Source organism: Xyrauchen texanus, chromosome 11 (assembly GCF_025860055.1).
Source record: "Xyrauchen texanus isolate HMW12.3.18 chromosome 11, RBS_HiC_50CHRs, whole genome shotgun sequence".
NCBI lineage: Eukaryota > Metazoa > Chordata > Actinopteri > Cypriniformes > Catostomidae > Xyrauchen > Xyrauchen texanus.
In genome coordinates, this window is record NC_068286.1 from 427,985 (window position 1) to 447,984 (window position 20,000).

The 20,000-nt window shown below is 41.3% G+C and overlaps 2 protein-coding genes across 57 annotated transcripts in view; one reads left to right on the forward strand and one right to left on the reverse strand.

The window, feature by feature from the left end:
• The window catches only part of mslnb (mesothelin b), an 89,398-nt gene extending 87,430 nt beyond the window's left edge, over positions 1-1,968 (forward strand). For 37 of the 49 annotated variants that reach the window (XM_052138306.1, XM_052138298.1, XM_052138299.1 and 34 more), the window contains exons 59-63: positions 19-155; positions 634-782; positions 875-969; positions 1,112-1,352; positions 1,687-1,968. In XM_052138306.1, coding sequence (XP_051994266.1) covers positions 19-155; positions 634-782; positions 875-969; positions 1,112-1,352; positions 1,687-1,772 — 708 coding nt within the window. In that variant the 3' untranslated portion in view covers positions 1,773-1,968. The remainder of the gene's footprint in view (positions 1-18; positions 156-633; positions 783-874; positions 970-1,111; positions 1,353-1,686) is intronic. The other 12 variants (XM_052138318.1, XM_052138320.1, XM_052138327.1 and 9 more) reach the window with 2 other exon arrangements.
• LOC127652205 (zinc finger protein 501-like) overlaps positions 1-18,043 on the reverse strand; it is a 277,426-nt gene extending 259,383 nt beyond the window's left edge. The window contains exons 1-5 of one of the 8 annotated variants that reach the window (XR_007971682.1): positions 17,229-17,753; positions 8,553-8,720; positions 8,105-8,483; positions 3,882-5,000; positions 1,839-1,941 (exon numbers count right to left, since the gene is read on the reverse strand). Coding sequence is in view for 3 of the 8 variants with exons in the window: in XM_052138336.1 (XP_051994296.1) it covers positions 3,988-5,000; positions 8,105-8,483; positions 8,553-8,720 (1,560 nt within the window). In the remaining 5 variants the exon portion in view is untranslated. Of the gene's footprint in view, positions 1-1,838; positions 1,942-2,171; positions 5,001-8,104; positions 8,484-8,552; positions 8,996-9,017; positions 12,866-17,228; positions 17,754-18,004 lie in introns of those variants that run through there. The other 7 variants (XR_007971679.1, XR_007971680.1, XR_007971678.1 and 4 more) reach the window with 7 other exon arrangements.
• Between the last annotated feature and the right edge of the window lie 1,957 nt (positions 18,044-20,000).

Below are 20,000 nucleotides of genomic sequence, written 5' to 3' on the forward strand. Positions count from 1 at the left end.
TGTTGAATGGTCTCTCAGGTTCAGCTGATCGTCAGTAAGTATCTGAGTGTGAATGGAAACTCTCTGGGCACTTATGAACTGAACTCTATCAGAGGATCAAATCTGTGTGCACTGAACATCAGTGTGCTGAACAACATCACCGCAGCCAGTGTGGAGTGAGTGCCAACACAAACATTCAGATCTTATTCTCTTATATGTTGTTACTTTTAGATGCGTTGAATCACGTTATGATTTGTGTTATACTGTATGTTGTTATATGTTGTGTTATGTTATATGTTATAACGTGAATAACATAAAACACAACATTGTTTTATGTTATTAAATGTTGTTCAGTTATATGTTGTTTTGTGTTATTTTATACTGTATGTTTTTGTTATATGTTATAACGTGTATAACAACGCAACACAAAAAAACATTGATATTTGAAGTTTGAGTTATGTTGATATAAGCTGTTTTGTGTTATATTACACTGTATGTTATAACATGTGTATAGCACAACCAAATACAAAACAAATGAATGTAACCCAGAACTCAACATTGTTATTATATTTTGTGTTTTATATCGTTATAGCTGATTTCACACACATTAATACTCCCATACGTGTGTGTGTGTGTGTGTGTGTGTGTGTGCAGACGGGCTGCTGCTCTCTCTCTCACTAACTGCAGTTCAGAGAAGAAGAGGACTCTGTTCAGTATCGCTCAGAACGCATTCAGTGCAACAAACACACGCAGCACAGACACCATCAGCACCACAACATACCAGCTCATGCAGTCTTACCTCGGTAACACACAAACAACATACATTATGCAAAGCGTGACCTCACACTGTTAATCTCATATGTGTGTGTGTGTGTGTGTGTGTGTGTGTGTACAGGTGGTGCTGATTCTACATTTATTCGTAAACTTGTAAATTCCAACGTCAGTATGGATCTGATCACCTTCATTGGTCTGGAGCAAAGCGTGATCAACGTGAGTGTCCTTCCAGTTTAACTGATCATGTGATGCGCGTGTCAGTGACTCAGGACAGTTCAGGAAGGGATTGTTGTGTGATGATGAACAGTGTCACAGAAGTATTTAACCCACAATAATCAAACTTGATCTGTGTGTGTAGACGCTGAATGTGGTGGACGTGAAGAGTTTGTTGGGTGTGAATGTAGCCGATCTGAAGACGTATGAAAGCGCATCACAGGTGCAGGAATGGGTTAAACTGCAGCTGCAGTCGGATCTGGACACGCTCAAGATCGGCCTGACGGGCGGCAGGAACTCCACTGTGACCAACAGCACAACCAAAGCGCCGTCATCACAGAGCAGCACCGCTTCAGTCGCCGGCGCGATCCCCACCTCCACCACAGGTAACACCAATATCTGATATCATGAGCCGGGTCCAGTGTCATTCCTCAGGGAACATTATTCCTGAACACTGAATGAAATTCTTGGCTGCAGAAATGCTGTTTTTCACTGAATGCACGTTGATCTTTGTGACGTGTAACTCACGTAGACAATGCAACACTTCTTCTGTAGCACAAGAGTCTGATCACTTCTGAAAATAACAATAGACATCATCTGCCTTAAGCTGCTTTTCATGGTCCCATTACTTCATAATTCACTGATCCTGATGGACATCTTCAAACATCTACAGCAGCAACCGCTCATTTCATCTGTCTGTCTCTCTGTCTGTCTGTGCAGCGGCCGGGTCCAGAGTTTGGGCTCCTGTCTGTCTGCAGCTGTTCCTATTGGCTGTTCCCGTGATGACACTCCAGCTGCTGCATTGATGACATCACAGTCTCTGTATTTACTGTCTCTGTATAATATTTAAAAGTTGTTTTTCTTGAATGGATCACATCTTCAAGGATGAATTATTTCTGTGTATATGAATAAATTATATTTGATTGGGCTGATCCAGCGGAAGAATACAGATCAAGAGAGTTCTGCTGGTCACTCCTGAAACATAATAAATAATCTGATTACATTCATCTTCACTGGAGGCTTGTGTGAGTTTGTGATAAATGATTCTGCTGTGTTAGGTAATCACAGGGCTTTAATCTGTTCGATGCTGAGAACCCCAAAAGAGCCGATACCCTAAAGACAGCTTTACATTTACACGCATGAATAAAACATCAGTTAATCTGTGTCATTGCACTAAAGCAGGATGGGCAGCAATGTTCACGCTTCATTTCCTCACTAGTGTGCATAAATGCACAAATAATGCAATGTCCTTTTAAACATTGTGTTGCCTATATCTGCATTTTTACATAAACAAGCCGTTCACATGTACAAACTCATGTTCGATTGACAAGCAATATACTTTAAACTTACATTTCAAGACAATTTATCTTATCTGCGACAGACAAACACTAAAGACCTGACAACAATTACAACCCCACCTCAAAACTGCTTATAGGAATATTATCATCAATAACAATACTGGATACAAACACACAATTTCAGTGCATTAATATAAAACATTTCAACACACACGGATCGAACAGTCCCGTGCATCACATTCTATTCACAAGACTTCTCATCGATCATGCATCTCAAACATTCTCTTCTTCACAAGCACGAGCGAAACCGCATAAGTGATGATTGCATATCCAGGCAAACAAAAGACATGTCCACAATAGCGCGCACATGTCGCTGAGGTAAACTTTAGCTCAATTTACCTAATAAATGATGAGTAAGTGTAAGATGTTGCACGTTACAATCCTACAGAGAACTGCAGCTCTGTTAAAAACAAGCGATCTGTTCTGCTCAATTGTTGTAATAACACCATAAAGTGAATGCAAGATTTACATTTATGCATTTGGCAGACGCTCTTATCCAAAGTGACTTACAGTGCACTTATTACAGGGACAATCCCCCCGGAGCAACCTGGAGTTAAGTGTCTTACTCAAGGACACAATGGTGGTGACTGTGGGGATCAAACCAGCAACCTTCTGAGTACCAATGTATTATACAGTGCACTTATTACAGGGACAATCCCCCCGGAGCAACCTGGAGTTAAGTGCCTTACTCAAGGACACAATGGTGGTGACTGTGGGGATCAAACCAGCAACCTTCTGAGTACCAATGTATTATACAGAGCACTTATTACAGGGACAATCCCCCCGGAGCAACCTGGAGTTAAGTGTCTTATTCAAGGACACAATGGTGGTGACTGTGGGGATCAAACCAGCAACCTTCTGAGTACCAATGTATTATACAGAGCACTTATTACAGGGACAATCCCCCCGGAGCAACCTGGAGTTAAGTGCCTTACTCAAGAACACAATGGTGGTGACTGTGGGGATCAAACCAGCAACCTTCTGAGTACCAATGTATTATACAGAGCACTTATTACAGGGACAATCCCCCCGGAGCAACCTGGAGTTAAGTGCCTTACTCAAGGACACAATGGTGGTGACTGTGGGGATCAAACCAGTGACCTTCTGAGTACCAATGTATTATACAGAGCACTTATTACAGGGACAATCCCCCCGGAGCAACCTGGAGTTAAGTGTTTTACTCAATGACACAACGGTGGTGTCTGTGGGGATCGAACCAGTGACCTTCTGATTACCAGTTCTCTGCTTTAGACCACTACACCACCACTCCACTCTTTACACAATCCCCTTAATGTTAAAGAAATAAAATCAATCCTTTGTCTTGTCCGACGGGCCGTATTCAAGGATACAGATGCCCACCAGTTGCCCAACCCTGTACAAAAGCCCAAAATAATAAAGATTATGCTTTTTGTAATATTTTACAGGTTTAATTAAGGTCATATTAATACTTGCTGTAACAGATAATATCAGGGCTTAAATTGGTATCTGTGAATCGCTAATTATAAACCAGGAAATCCTGAAGACATTAAGGAATCTCCACCAGTGTGCACAACACACCTGGATGATTGACAGCAGCTATAGTGCGTCAGTACACCCACCACACTGGTGGAGAGGAGAGAGTCATAGAGCCAATTAATGGATGGGGATGAGCTGGCAAAAGATGCTATAGTGATTCCAATTCAGTTTCTTCTTTTATATGTTTCTTCTGATGAGTCTGAAAACTTCCTAAATAAGTGAATCTCTCCTCGCAGATGGAGCAGCTGTAAGGTTTCTCTCCTGTGTGCACTCTCTCGTGGACTTTAAGAATATCAGATCGAGCAAATGTTTTGTCACACTGAGTGCATTTGTAAGGTCTTTCTCCAGTATGTGTCCTCTGGTGCATCACTAAATTAGTTTGTTGACTGAAATTCATCCCACAATCGCTACAGTGATAAGGCTTTTCTCCCGTGTGCACTCTCAGATGAACTCTCAAATCACCTGGACCAGAAAATCTCTTACCACAGTGAGAGCAGAGGTAAGGTTTCTCTCCAGTGTGCATTCTCTCGTGGCATTGGAGACTATATTTTGTACTGAACCGTTTATCACAGTGAGAGCACTGATAATGTTTGTGTTCAGAGTGTATTCGTTGGTGTACCTTTAAATAAGACAGCTGTGTAAAGGTTTTCCCACATTCACTGCACTGATTTGGCCTTTCATTGGTGTGCAAGTGCACATGTGCATTCAGATGGGATCTGTTATTGAATCTCTTCTCACAGTGAGGACATTGATATGGTTTTTCCCCAGTGTGTATTCTTTTATGAGTATCAAGATTTGCTTTGCTGCTGAAAAACTTGTCACACTCACTGCAGTGGAAAGGGTTGCTCTCACCATGGGTTTCCATGTGAACTTTAAGATAACCAGAAGAGTGAAAAACCTTCCCACATTGCCCACAGAGGAGCTCCTTCTTTACTCTGTGCTCTTTTGAATGACGGTTCCTTTCTTGTAAGGTAGAAAAGCTGCTCCCACATCTCCTACATTTGAAGAATTTCTGCTCCGTGTGTTTTCTCTCATGTCTCGCTAAATGTCCCTGCGAGGTGAATGTCTTCTCACAGGTGATGCAGGAAAGACTCTGTGCTGGCTGACGCTCTTTTGATGTAGAAGCCATTTCTCCATCAGAAGATGAACCAAAGTTTGAACCTAAAAAAAGGAACATAATACTAACATTTTAATTATGACCTACATGTACCAACACTGCAAACTCTATAGGTACATTGGCTCTAAAAGCCAATATGCTCACACAGACCCTCTTTCCTGCCAAACATTTAACATAATCTGCTCTCAATCCTCAATGATTAGTACAACAAGTTTCATTATGAATGACATTGTAAATACAACCCCAACAGCCAATGTGAAGCTGGATCCTGCCCCTACTGAACTGACTAATCCAAAATCACTGCCCCTATAGATCAAACTAATCCAGAGCTACTATCCCTAGAGAACAAACTATAATAATCCAGAGTCCCTGCCCCTACAGAATTGACTAATCCATGGACACTACCCCTAAAGAACCAATTAATCCAGAGTCCCTATCCCTACAGAATTGACTAATCCATGGACACTACCCCTAAAGAACCAATTAATCCAGAGTCCCTGCCCCTACAGAACTGACTAATCCATGGACACTTCCCCTAAAGAACCAATTAATCCAGAGTCCCTATCCCTACAGAATTGACTAATCCAGAGTCCCTACTCCTACAGAATTGACTAATCCAGAGTCTCTGCCCCTACAGAACCAACTAATCTAGAGTTACTGTCCCTAGAGAACAAAATACTGTAATCCAGATTCCCTGCACCTACAGGACCAATTAATCCAGAGGCCCTGCTCCTACAGAACTGACTAATCCATGGACACTACCCCTAAAGAACCAATTAATCCAGAGTAATCCAGAGTCCATGCCCCAACAAAACCATTTAATTCAGAGTCCATGCCCCAAAAGAACCAACTAATCCAGAGTCACTGCTCCTACAGAACCAACTAAGAGTCCTTGCCCCTACAGAACCAACTAATCCGGAGTCACTGCCTCTACAGAACCATCTAAACCAGAGTCCTTGCCCCTACAGACCCAACTAATCCAGTCACTGACTATACAGAACCATCTAAACCAGAGTCCTTGCCCCTACACAACCATCTAATCCAGATTCCTTGCCCCTACAGAACCATCTAATCCAGATTCCTTGCCCCTACAGAACCTACTAAGAGTCACTGCCCCTACAGAACCATCTAATCCAGAGTCCCTACCCCTACAGAACAATCTAATCCAGAGTCCTTGCCCATACAGAACCAACTAATCCAGTCACTGACTATACAGAACCATCTAAACCAGAGTCCTTGCCCCTACACAACCATCTAATCCAGATTCCTTGCCCCTACAGAACCATCTAATCCAGATTCCTTGCCCCTACAGAACCTACTAAGAGTCACTGCCCCTACAGAACCATCTAATCCAGAGTCCCTACCCCTACAGAACAATCTAATCCAGAGTCCTTGCCCATACAGAACCATCAAATCCAAAATCACTGCCCCTATAGAATAAACTAATCCAGAGCTACTGTCCCTAGAGAACAAAATACTGTAATCCAGAGTCCTTGCCCCAACAAAACCATTTAATTCAGAGTCCATGCCCCAAAAGAACCAACTAATCCAGTGTCACTGCTCCTACAGAACCAACTAATCCAGAGTCACTGCCTCTACAGAACCAACTAATCCAGAGTCACTGCCTCTACAGAACCAACTAATCCATAGTTCTTGCCCCTACAGAACCAACTAATCCATAGTTCTTGCCCCTACAGAACCAACTAATCCAGTCACTGACTGTACAGAACCATCTAAACCAGAGTCCTTGCCCCTACAGAACCATCTAATCCAGATTCCTTGCCCCTACAGAACCATCTAATCAAGAGTCACTGCCCCTACAGAACCAACTAATCCAGAGTCATTGCCCCATTGAACCAACTAATCCAGTCACTGACTGTACAGAACCAACTAATCCATAGTTCTTGCCCCTACAGAACCAACTAATCCAGTCACTGACTATACAGAACCATCTAAACCAGAGTCCTTGCCCCTACACAACCATCTAATCCAGATTCCTTGCCCCTACAGAACCATCTAATCCAGATTCCTTGCCCCTACAGAACCTACTAAGAGTCACTGCCCCTATAGAACCAACTAATCAAGAGTCACTGCCCCTACAAAACCAACTAATCCAGAGTTACTGCCCCTACAGAACCAACTAATCCAGAGTCATTGCCCCTATTGAACCAACTAATCCAGTCACTGACTGAACAGAACCAACTAATCCAGAGTCACTGCCCCTACAGAACCAACTAATCCAGAGTCATTGCCCCTATTGAACCAACTAATCCAGAGTCATTGCCCCTATTGAACCAACTAATCCAGTCACTGACTGTACAGAACCAACTAATCCAGAGTCCTTGCCCCCTACAGAACCAACTAGTCATTACCTCTACAGAACTAACTAATCCAGAGTCACTACCCCTAAAGCACAGACTAATCCAGTCACTGCCACTACAGAACCAACAAATTCAGTCACTGCCCCTACAGAACCAACTAATCCAGATTAAATGCCCCTACAGAACCAACTAATCCAGATTCAATGCCCCTACAGAACCAACTCATCCAGAGTCACTGCCTCTACAGAATCAAATAATCCAGAGTCACTGCCTCTACAGAATCAAATAATCCAGAGTCACTGCCTCTACAGAATCAAATAATCCAGAGTCACTGCCTCTACAGAATCAAATAATCCAGAGTCACTTCCCCAAAGAACAAACTAATCCAGAGTCACTGCCACTACACAACCAACTTATCCAGTCACTGCCCCTTCAGAACCAACTAATTACGTGCCCTTTCCCCTAAAGAACTGACTAATCCATTGTCTGTTCTTCGAATGAGATGTTAAACAGAGGACCTGACTCTCTGTGGTCATTAATAATCCCAGACACTTCTTGTAAAGATTAGAAGTGAACCCAGGTGTCCAAACTTGTAAATAATATGTTTCTAATAGGAAATAGAAAACTTATTAGAACTTCTAACAAGTCTAGCCAAATTCCCTCATTGGCTGTATTTACTCCAGTGTCACTGCACCAATAAAATGGAATAATCCAGAGTCACTGAACCTACAGAATTGACTAATCCAGAGTTGCTCTCTCTGGAACTGATTTCACAGTCCATGAGTCAAGTCACATAGAAAGATAGAACATTTAATGAAGACACATACCTGTAGGAATAAAATCGTCATCATCGTTTTCCTCATCTTCTTCACTCTGCTGTTCCTCTGCTGTGGTTTCTCCTCTCATCTCCATCAGGTTCCTGCAGTCCAGCAGCTTCACTGAACACATCTTCAATGGTATCTGCAGCATCTGCTGTTCTCCAGCGTTACAGACAGAAGCCAGAGACTCTGTGGAGGTTTGATCACCCTGATTACTGTCACACACACTCTCCTGAGCGTCAGTATAACAGAGTAAAGTGAGGCTGAGCTCTGAGTCCTGTGTGTCTCTGGATCTCTGATCTCTGACGCTCCACACTAAATCCTGACATTCTGTGGAGGTCCCATCAGTCACACACACTGAAGATTGACAGGAAACCTTCTCCAGCTCCTGACAAACACAACACAATCACTGTACTGACTCATCTGGACTCTTGATATATTTAACAGCTGTACAAACCTCTCCGTTCAGTGGATCTCCTCTTTCCCTCAGCTTTGCCTCCAGTAACGCCACCTCTTTCTTCAGCTGAGAGATTTCTGTCATCAAATCATCAATATCCAGCATGGACAGATCAGTTCCTACTGATTTACAGCACATCAAATCCACCTGCAAACTCATGATGAACATCTGAACACAAAGACATCATTAAGAGAGACATTTATGATTGCCTGACACTCAAAATATTGCCTTTTTAATATGATTGTAACTGTGAGCAGTTAAAAAGAAAATAACTACATTCATTTCAGAGATTATATAAACGTGTTTATTCAGTTTCATTTTGTAGCAGAACAAACAGGGGAGACCAGGGCAAGTTGTCACACGTTTTACTGTAGTGAATATACATTCGAGTGACCTCTTTATTAGGAACACCTGTACACCTACTTATTCTTGTGATTATCTAAACAGACAATTGTGTGGCAGCAGTGCAATGCATAAGATCATGCATATTTGGGTCATGAGCTTCAGATCATGTTCACAAAAATCATGACAATGGAAAAAAGTGATCTCAATGGAATGATTGTTGGTGCCAGAAGGGCTGATTTCAGCACAGAAATACTCAATTCAGACCGTCTGGCACAAAAAATCATGCCACGTTCTTTCCTAATTCTGATGGTTGATGTGAACATTAACGGAAGCTCCTGACCCATATCTGCATGATCTTATCCATTGCACTGCTGCCACATGATAGGCTGATTAGATAATCACATCAATAAGTAGGACTACAGACGTTGACAATAAAATGGTCACTGAGTGCATATTTAAAAGTAATCTTCGGTATAGATACACGCATTAAAGCTTAAGTGTACATTTCTGTGCCACTTACATCACCAAACAGGATTGCTAGAATATACATTTTTCAAACAGCCTTTTCAAATACTCCCCGTCTGCTGTTGATGAAACAAGCAGATAGTCCTGCCCCAAATTCACGCCAATGGTCAAGCTAATGTGTTTGTGTCAGGCTGGACAGGCTGCTCGAATGTTTTCAGTTTGAGGAAATCAATCTATAAATGGTTTTCTTATAATCGTTTCTGCATATTAAGCTGGGATAGCAGAAAGTATTTTAGTAAAAAAAAATAAAATAAAGTGTTACAATCTTTACATTGAAAGTCTTGGCTAAAACAAAAACAAATTTGGGGTGAGTTTTCACAATGGGAATCTACTGTTAATTAACACTGTTTTGAGAGAAAACCTTCTCCCAAAAACCTTTCTGAAGTGAAAAAGCAACGTTCCACAGCATATGTTTAAAATGTGTAATATTTAATGACTTTCAACAATAAAACTGTTTTTGTGTGACACAATCAATGCATGAAACTGCACAAATGGTAAAAGGCACAAATACTGAAACAATGTTTTGGCCAACAGTGATGCGAATGGATGAATTGAATGTGAAGTATGAGAGAGAGAGAGAGAGAGAGAGAGAGAAACATCACTTTTACAGTTGTGGCATATGTAGACAGACACAAAGCACTGCAACCAGACGTATCTCAGTGTAACATTTCAAAAAGATTAATTGAAAACAAGGCAGAAACATTCTTGCACATCTGTTCTTGTTGTTGCAGCCTTTATCTCTCCTCTTTTTATTTGCTAAGACTAGTCTCTCTAAATCACTAGGGCTGGGTATTGAGTTCGATACATTTTAGGCATTGACTGAATTGCCTCTAAACAATCAAGTATCGAAAAATGTCTTGTCGTTCGGTACCAAATTTCGATACCTAAGGGGTTAATCATGTCAACGTCAGTGATAAGCATGTAGCATGCTAGATGTGCCCAAATCTGATGATTGGCTGCGTTTAGGCATCAAGAATAAACACGAGTTTACGCCGGTTACGCCCAGAGACGCGGCTCAACAGTGAGGCTGTAGTGTGTATGCGTCCCAATAGATGTAAAAGATGTGGAAAAGATCAAATGGTTGGCTACATTTCACCAGGCTCGATGTCAACAGTGCACGATGCAATTGCGACAAGATAATTGCTGCCAAGACCGGCAACGTGACAGATCTGATGAAGCACTTGACAGTGCACGGAATAAACTTAAGAGCAGCTTCAACTGCAAGACCGAGCCAGTGCAATCATCCTTTCAGTGTCCTCCTGCCACAGAGCTTCCTCCAACATGCCCACCTCACGAGTCCTCGTCCAACATGCCCATCACACGAGTCCTCCTCCAACATGCCCAACCACACGAGTCCTCCAACATGCCCAACCACACGAGTCCTCCAACATGCCCAACCATACGAGTCCTCCTCCAAAACTACTGATGAATGCAGCTGTGCTATGAATGGGACTCCGACAGGTAAGGTTAACGTTGACCAAACAAACCAATAAACAAACTTGTAGTGGTAACATGCTTGTGTACTTGATAAATTAACATTTCTGTTCACTGTGACATAGTCCTATAAACTGGGACCTACGTAACGTTAGATATTGTTTGGATGTATGGCTATAGATAGCTAGCTAAATCGATGCTAAAAATACTTTAAGGTTGACAGGAACTGATCAAGTTTAACACATTAAACTAGTTATCTTGTTAAACCGTACTTATCCTTATGGTTGTCTGTAATGAACAGTTTAGTCCTCCTCATATTAAAGTTATAGCCTCTGCCCCTGCTGACCCTGGCATGAGGAGAACAGAAGGTTCAGGAGATGAGTCTTTGAGTCTGGGAAAAAAGTCAACAAACTGAAAAAATAAAACCAAAGTTTTTTTTGAGGTAATGTTTGCCATCTTGTTAAAACGGATTTCATAAAATTGGTATCGAAAAAAGTATCGTTCAGGAACCGGTATCAAAGTCAAGGTATCGACATTTTTTGAATGATACCCAGCTCTACTAATCACAGGGTAGCCAGTCAAGATGGCAGTCATCCTTCTCTGGTGTTGTTTGTCTTTGGCAAGACTGTAGATCATTTGCTGTGGGCTCTGGGTCACAGTGTGATGTTGAAGGCTCTAGAGAAGTGCACAATGAATGATCAGGAGTATCATGGGTGTATTCGTCCTTAAAATGAGTATCTGCTGGGCCACTGGATGCAGAAGAGAGAGAGTCCATAAGAAAACTGAGAGCAAAATCTGATTCCTCAATAATGTTTGGGTTCAGCGGGATGATGCCACAGGCCTTGAACCCTTCTGTAATGTTGGTTGGGGTGGCAGCCAGGGGCAGGGCAGTGGCAACAATTCCTGGAATATGATGGATCGTGACGCTCCTCCCTGGACCACCAAGCATCCAACTGTCAATGGCTGCATTGATACATTTCTTAAATGGGCCAAAAACAGACCGCTCCAGAGGCTGTAGGAGGGAACAGTGTGGAGGGAAGGAGAGTGCAACTATTCCATTTGCTTTTGCAAGACTGAGCCCCTCAATGGACCAGTGGCTTGATACATGACTATCAAGGAGCAGGAGGCAGGGCCTCTCCAGGTAGCATTTGGTCTGCTGTATAAAATGCTCCAGGAAATCAACAAACAGTTCCTTACTCATCCAACCATTCAGATTGGCACCGCCGGCGCTTTCGCTGGGTGCACCAGTGAGGAAGTGCTGCCTGAACTGCATCCGAGGGAAAACGAAATAGGGTGGTATCATATTACCGCTGGCCGAGATGGTAAAAGACACAGTAACAAGTGGTCCCTTATCAGCCGATGCTTGTGCGAGGGCTTTTCTAGACACCACTCTATCAGGTCTTTGGGCGGTGGTGACACCCGTCTCATCCATGGTCCAAATATCCTCAGGTTTGAAACTGTAGTGCTCCATCACCTCCTTCAACTTGCTAAAAAACATCTCAATATTGCTTCTTTTGAAGTTGCTTGCTCTCAATAGAGTTGGTGGTTCAGGTTTCCTGACGGACAACGTGGGATGTCTCTTTAAGAAGGCGGCAAACCAATCTGCACTGGCTTGTTTATTCTTTCTCCATGATGACGGTATTTGCAATTGGCGATGTTTCGCCAGCTGGTACGTAAATTTTCTGATCACCTCTGGTGGAAGCGCATAATAAATGTCGGCAGCCCTTGAAATGTAGGAGACCAGTTCAGTCTCGTGTTCTGGGTTGAATACTTGTCTTGCACCAGTGAAGCCCACCGTGCAGCTCGGATAGTCTGCATTTCCCTCGACCTCTTCTCGGGGGATTTTTGTGCAGTAGCGGGCAAGTGTCCGATAATTGATGCCAAACTCTTCAGCTGCAGCTCTAATGTTCTTCTTGAATACCAGCACCTGCCTGACGGCCTTCAGCATGGTGTCAGGAGCTGTGCTCGCTCTGTTTGTCTTTCTTTTATAATTCCTCACCATGATTGTGCTGTAAAAAGAAACAAATGGTTTATTATTACTTAGATATTCAGTTGTAGTCTACTTGTTAAGAAGTAAAAAGGTCATAAGATAATGAAAAGCCTAAATCATAAGATAAAGATTAGCCTAAAACTTTGCCATAGCTCACTGTAGTTTATCTCGTTTATAACCCGATGCCGCTGTGACACTATTCTTTGAGCATGCAAAATTAATTTGGCTACTACAATGGACAGGATATGAAGTCACGCTCAAAAGGGTTACAGTTTTAACAAATACTGTAAATTACAAATAACAATATTATATTAAAATGTTATTACATACAGTCTTCTATCTTTCTGCAACAATAAAAACACATACAGTTGAAGAAGTTTACATACACTTTGGTTGAAGTCATTAATACACATTTTTTAACCACTCCGCAGATTTAATATTATCAAACTATATTTTTGGCATAGGACATCTACTTTGTGCATGACATGAGTAATTTGTCCAGCAGTTGTTTACAGACCAATTGTTTCACTTTTAATTGACTATAATCACAATTCCAGTGGGTCAGATGTTTACATACACTAAGTTAACTGTGCCTTTAAGCAGCTTGGAAAATTCCAGAAATGATCCTTTAGCCAATTAGCTTCTGATAGGAGGTGTACTGAATTAGAGGTGTACCTGTGAATGTATTTTAAGGCCTTCAAACACAACGCCTCTTTGCTTGACATTAGAGATGTAACGGAATGAAAATTTCATATCACAATTATCATGAAACTATCACGGTTATCAGTATTATCACGGTATTGTTCAAATGTGTGGTGGTGTGGTTACATTATTATTAACTTACACATTTGAAATGATCAAAATATGTTGGTTGGGTGACTAAACTAACTGTTATAACATAGCTCTCTGAAATTCTTGATTCTGGTCACTCATCCTGAAACTCCGGCTTCATGTCCCACGCTCTCTCCTTTCATAAACACAACTGGTGCCATCGTGTGTCTCTGTTATAGTTATCCATGGTACTGAAATTGAAGGACTTCAGTATTTGTATTGGACAATTGTTTTGTAGACTGCAACGGATTATAAAATAATTAAAGAACAGGTAACATCTTAAAACATTCCTCTCAAATCACCATTTCATGTCCCCGTAATTATTTGAAAAGCCGTGTTTTAGTGGTATGAATGTACATCACTTAAATATCACACATTTGTTACGGTCTTGTTTTCTTGTTTGTTTGTCTTGGCTCAAAGCGATGCACTTACTAGAATCTTTTTGCAAGTGAGATAAGAAATTATTTCAACCAAATGAAATATTTTGTCCAACTATTCACTTTTCCCCAACTCATGCACTGAGCTAAAAGTTAACTTACCTTGCATGCACTATAAAGTGATGGATCGTTGTCATGAAGATGACTCGCTAGATTGGACTCGTTGCCCCATTTCGCAGCATCTTTCCTCAGACAAGCTCTGCAGACAGAGTCACCATCTTCTACTACTTTTCCCTCAGCATTCTTATCAAATCAAAAATATGACCACACTTCTGATTTGGTCTTGGAAGGTTGGAAATTCTCCCGAGCACTTTCATTGCCTTCCGCCATGTTTATATGCTAAAAAAACAACAATAACAATATTGCATGCTGCCGCTGCACCCATATGCATCAGACTCATGCTGGGTGTGTGTGGACAGCATTTATTGTGAGTTTTACAAATCATGATAATCGCACACGGTTTTAATGATAATTAAAAGTGACACGGTAATACTAACCATCTGGGAATTTTAATGTGGTTTACCATGAAACCGGTAACCGTTTCATCCCTACTTGACATCATGGGAAAATCAAATGAAATCAGACAAGACCTCAGAAAAACAATTGTGGACCTCCACAAGTCTGATTCTTCCTTGGGAGCAATTTCCAAACACCTGAAGGTGCCACATTCATCTGTACAAACAATAGTACACAAGTATAAACATCATGTGACCACACAGCCATCATACCGCTCAGGAAGGAGACGCATTCTGTCTCCTAGAGATGAACGTAGTTTGTGTGAAAAGTGCAAATCAATCCCAGAACAACAGCAAAGGACCTTGTGAAGATGCTGGAGGAAACAGGTGGACGAGTATCTAGATCCACAGCAAAACCAGTCCTATATGGACATCACCTGAAAGGCTGCTCAGCAAGGAAGAAGCTGCTGCTCCAAAACCACCATATAAAGCCAGAATACAGTTTGCAAGTGCAAATGGGGACAAAGATCTGACTTTAGGAGAAATGTCCTCTGGTCTGATGAAACAAAGATTGAACTGTTTGGCCATAATGACCATCGTTATGTCTGGAGGGAAAATGAGGCTTGTAAGCTGAAGAACACCATCCCAACCGCGAAGCATGGCGGTGCAGCATCATGTTGTGGGGGTGTTTGCTGCAGGAGGGACTGGTGCACTTCACTAAATAGATGACATCATGACGAAGGAACATTATGTGGATATTTTGAAGCAACATCTCAAGACATCAAACAGGAAGTTAAAGCTCCGTCACAAATGAGTCTTCTAAATGGACAATGACCCCAAGCACACCTCCAAAGTTGTGGCAAAATGGCTTAAGGACAACAAATTCGAGGTATTGGAGAGGGCATCACAAAGTCCTGACCTCAAAACGATGTGTGAGCAAGGAGGCCGACAAACCTGACTCAGTTACAGCAGTTCTGTCTGGAGGAATGGGCCAAAATTCCAGCACTTATTGTGAGAAGCTTGTGGAAGGATTCCCAAAACATTTGTCCCAAGTTAAACAATTTAAATCAATGCTGCCAAATACTAACAGTGTATCTTCTGACCCACTGGGAATGTGATGAAAGAAATAAACGCTGAAATGAATCATTCTCTCGTCTATTATTCTGACATTTCACATTCTTAAAATAAATCAGTGACCCTAACTGACATAAGACAGGGAATGTTTTCTATGATTAAATGACAGGGATTGTCAAAACCTGACTTTAAATATATTTGGCTAAGGTGTATGTAAACTTCTAACTTCAACTGTAGTTTTGAAATATGGAGGCTATTCTTTGGGGTGACCACGTGATGTTTTGATCATCTATTTGCCAAACTTTTGCGTGCAGTGGATGTGTTTGAAGGGGAGTGAATAGAGAGCAAAGTAGTGTAACCACGGCTTGTGGCAGTAGCTAGCTAAACAACTTGTCCTACTACCTGTGGCCAAAAATGTTAAAAATAGCAATATTCAGGGGACATAAGGATTGTTTTTTTCAGAATTAATGGATTGAAGTGAACAGAAAGTTGAGAGAGGGTAGTCTTCACCCCCTTATATTCTGTAACAAAAGAAAAAAAAAAACTCCCCAATTTGGAACGCCCAATTCCCAATGCGCTCTAAGTCCTCGTGGTGGTGTAGTGACTCAATCCAGGTGGTGGAGGACGAATCTCAGTTGCCTACGCATCCGAGACATCAATCCGTGCATCTTATCTCGTGACTTGTTGAGCACGTTACCGTGGAGACGTAGCGCGTGTGGAGGCTTCACGCTATTCTCCGCGGCATCCACGCACAACTCACCACACCGAGAGCGAGAACCACATTATAGCGACCACGAGGAGGTTACCTCATGTGACTCTACCCTCCCTAGCAACCGGGCCAATTTGGTTGCTAAGGGGACCTGACTGAATCACAATTTCTAGATCTGATTTAGAGAGAAAGTTTTTTTATTTTGCAATTGATCTCAGATGGAAAAAGCTGCTCTTAACAACAGCACTGATCGGTCTATTTAAAAGTAGTGATGAGTCCAAGATCACTCCAAGACTCCTTGAATGATCTTGCACATTTAACGACAGTGGACCTAGCTGATCGACCAGTCCAGGTAAAGAGGACTCGGAGGGGCGAGAATCAGAACTTCCGTTTGAGAAGCAGCAAATAAGATATTTAGACTTGCTTTAAGAGAATAGGTTGAATAATCTTTCTAATAATCATTAGATTATTAAAATAATCGTTAGTGCCCTACTGTCCGGCATCGATAAAACATGCTGCTTTTTTTTTATCTTGTAGCTATTGGTCACATGTCCTCTCGTCATATGGATTCGCTGGTCAGAGTTGACAAACTTGAACTTACATTTCTTTGCATTTCAAGCTGTCAACAGTTAACCAACAACCTACAGATAATATGAGCTTAAAATCAAATGCAGGTCAACTCCAAAATCAGTTTTTAGTTGCAAATGTTTCAAGGTGAAATGCGCTTTATGTCAGGTAAAGAGAAGTTTAAGAAGAATAATAATTATCTTCAGTTGAACTTGATTATGATTGAAGAAATGCCCCAATCTCTCCTGTCCATCCATATTAGGAATAGCCTACAAGACAATGTTCAGTCGCAGATATCAGAAGTCTTACCACTTGTTTTGATTATTCCAGACTTCAGATGATCATCCGTGTCTCCAGTTTTCCCGCCACGGTCCACGTGTCTCCAGCTTTCCCGCCACTTAACAGAAACAATAAAAGCGATCCAGAGTGGCTTTAACTCTAATAATGTATATTATCTGAACACACAGATATACACAAAGAGAATTAAAATAAACTGTATCGGCATACGAACGTTTATTAATGTATCTTTCATTGACTCTAGTAGTCAGTTATCGATTAATCATTTTATGATTTACTTGAGGGGTAAGTTGTCACATGTGACAGTAATTTAAAAAGGACCTTTACCCTAGGAACAAAGTTAAACTTTCCGGCTAAAAAACGACCTTTATAGCATCTCACTATTGGCTGAATGTGTGTTTTATTTCTTTACTCAACATATATTACAATAATATTGAAGCTATTGGAATTTATAAAGGATATCATTCACCGAAATGTCCTCATACCCACTGCTGGAGAAAACAACACATTTGTGTACATTACAGTCCATGTGACAACCAGCCCCGGTCTGCTTTCTCATCACATTTACATTGAGCCGCTGGATTGATCAATTAATAAGCTAATAAATATCATTTAATAAGCACATAAGTCCGAAAACAAACACGATTTCTGCTCGATTCTCGTTTCAAAGCGTCCAGCGAACAGCAACGACATTCGACGAGGAAAACATTTACGGTCATTAAAGCACAAACGAGCACCTTAAACATGTAAAACACATGAAATGAAACATTAAACACACAAACACGCACCGGCTGAGTGTTTATCCCGTGAGAACACTTCCGCGCATGCGCACTGCGGACTGAGACGCTGACCTTTGACCTCACTGTTATTCTGAGTGTTTCACAGCCGAACAACTGGAAAACCCATCAGATATTCACTATTAATCATTATACACACAGAGTATTTCATCCATCTGTAAGTATTAGGATTGACACATACAATAACATGTTTATGAACTTAATACATCAACATTGTGGAATGATATAAGGTGTGTATTTTAATTGCTGTCAGCTCACCAATTCCTTTTATATAAAGAAAACCTTCTATATTTTTGCAGTTCAGTTAAAGTTGTGTGAGAAACTTGTTTTTAAAGTGCAATGCATGAAGTCTCTCAATCGTCATAAGCTCATAATAAGTGTGCATAAATGAACTATGCAAGAACATTGTTTTAAATGTTGTAATGAATCATTGCTAGACAAGCTTGAAACCCCAAATGTGTGGCAAGATGGCAGAGATGGGACCAAGTCACACATGTTCAAGTCTCAAGTAAGTCTCAAGTCTTAACCTTCAAGTCTCAAGTAAGTCCCAAGTATTTTTTTCTTGGGCAAGTCAAGTCAAGTCAAGTCACAGGCTATGTCAAGTCAAGTCACCTTATTATTGTAATTTTACCTGCAGAATCTGATCATAATAAAGTGAAAAGACAAGATATAAGTAACTGTCAGTAAATTACAATACTCATGTTCAGTAAAATACATTATGGAATCAAACAAAATTGTAACTTCATAAAATTATTTATTTTTCACTTCTGCCAACAGTGTTTGAAACGTTTTAAATTTTCAACATTGAGTCCATAAAACAAATAACAGCTTAACATCCAACAGACTCCTCTCTGAACACCTCCCTCTCTCTCAAACACAGTTATGTACATTAAACTTTGTTACATTTCTCCTCTCTCACACACTCTCTCTCACACACACTCTCTCTCTCCCACACTCCCACACACTCTCTCCCCCACACTCCCACACCCACACTCACTCACTCACTCTCGCGCTCACACACACACACACTCACTCTCGCGCTCACACACACACACACACACACTCACTCCTCGCGCTCTCACACTCCCACACACACACTCACTCACTCACTCACACAGAGTATATCCATAAGCCTATTTTTGCAATGTCTGTGAGTGGGAAACGTTGAGGTACCAGCGCGCGTGAACGTCATGGCAACGTACAAAACAAAGTACCTCGCGAGGGAAACACTTAACGTAAATGCGCGTAACTAACGTAAATCAAGCAGGCTAGTATGCAGCATAAGCCACGAAGTGTTGGCGAAATAAAAAATTAATGGACAGATTTTTTTTTTCCAGAAAACTTCTTGCACAAAATAAATTCAAGCACTTTCAAGGACCTGTATCTATGTATGTTTATTTTCAAGAACTTTCCAGGGCCTTGAATTTTATTTTTCAGATTCACAAACTTTCAAGGATTTCAAGGACCCGTGGGAACCCTGCTATTATTACATTAGCTAACTACCAACTAACCAGATCAAATTAACAAACTGACAAGCACTTACTGGGCAGAATGGCTCTTCAAATGGCGGACGAAATTGGAGGTTGTTGTCTGGCTGTCCGCGATCTTAACGTTGCATGTCTTGCAAAGCGCTGTTCGTCTTTTGCCATCTTGATAATAATTTTTGAAGCCGAAAGCGATGACCCTCGGTAACGTTACCCCTCCGGCTGACATGTTGATGTGTTATCTGATCTAAGTGGGCGTGGTGTGCGTAAGGTACGAGAGGGCATGGCTGATGATAGCCTATAGTGTCGTGATCCAGTCATGACAAAACTATTCTCAGCCTGCACTCCAGCTGGATCAACTTTATTTTTTTAAATAATTTACATATTTTATATTCAAATTGAAAACATGATGTCATTAACACTCAAGTCATTCAAGTCTTCGTGTCTCAAGTCAAGTCAAGTCCCGAGTCTTTAACTTCCAAGTCCGAGTCAAGTCTCAAGTA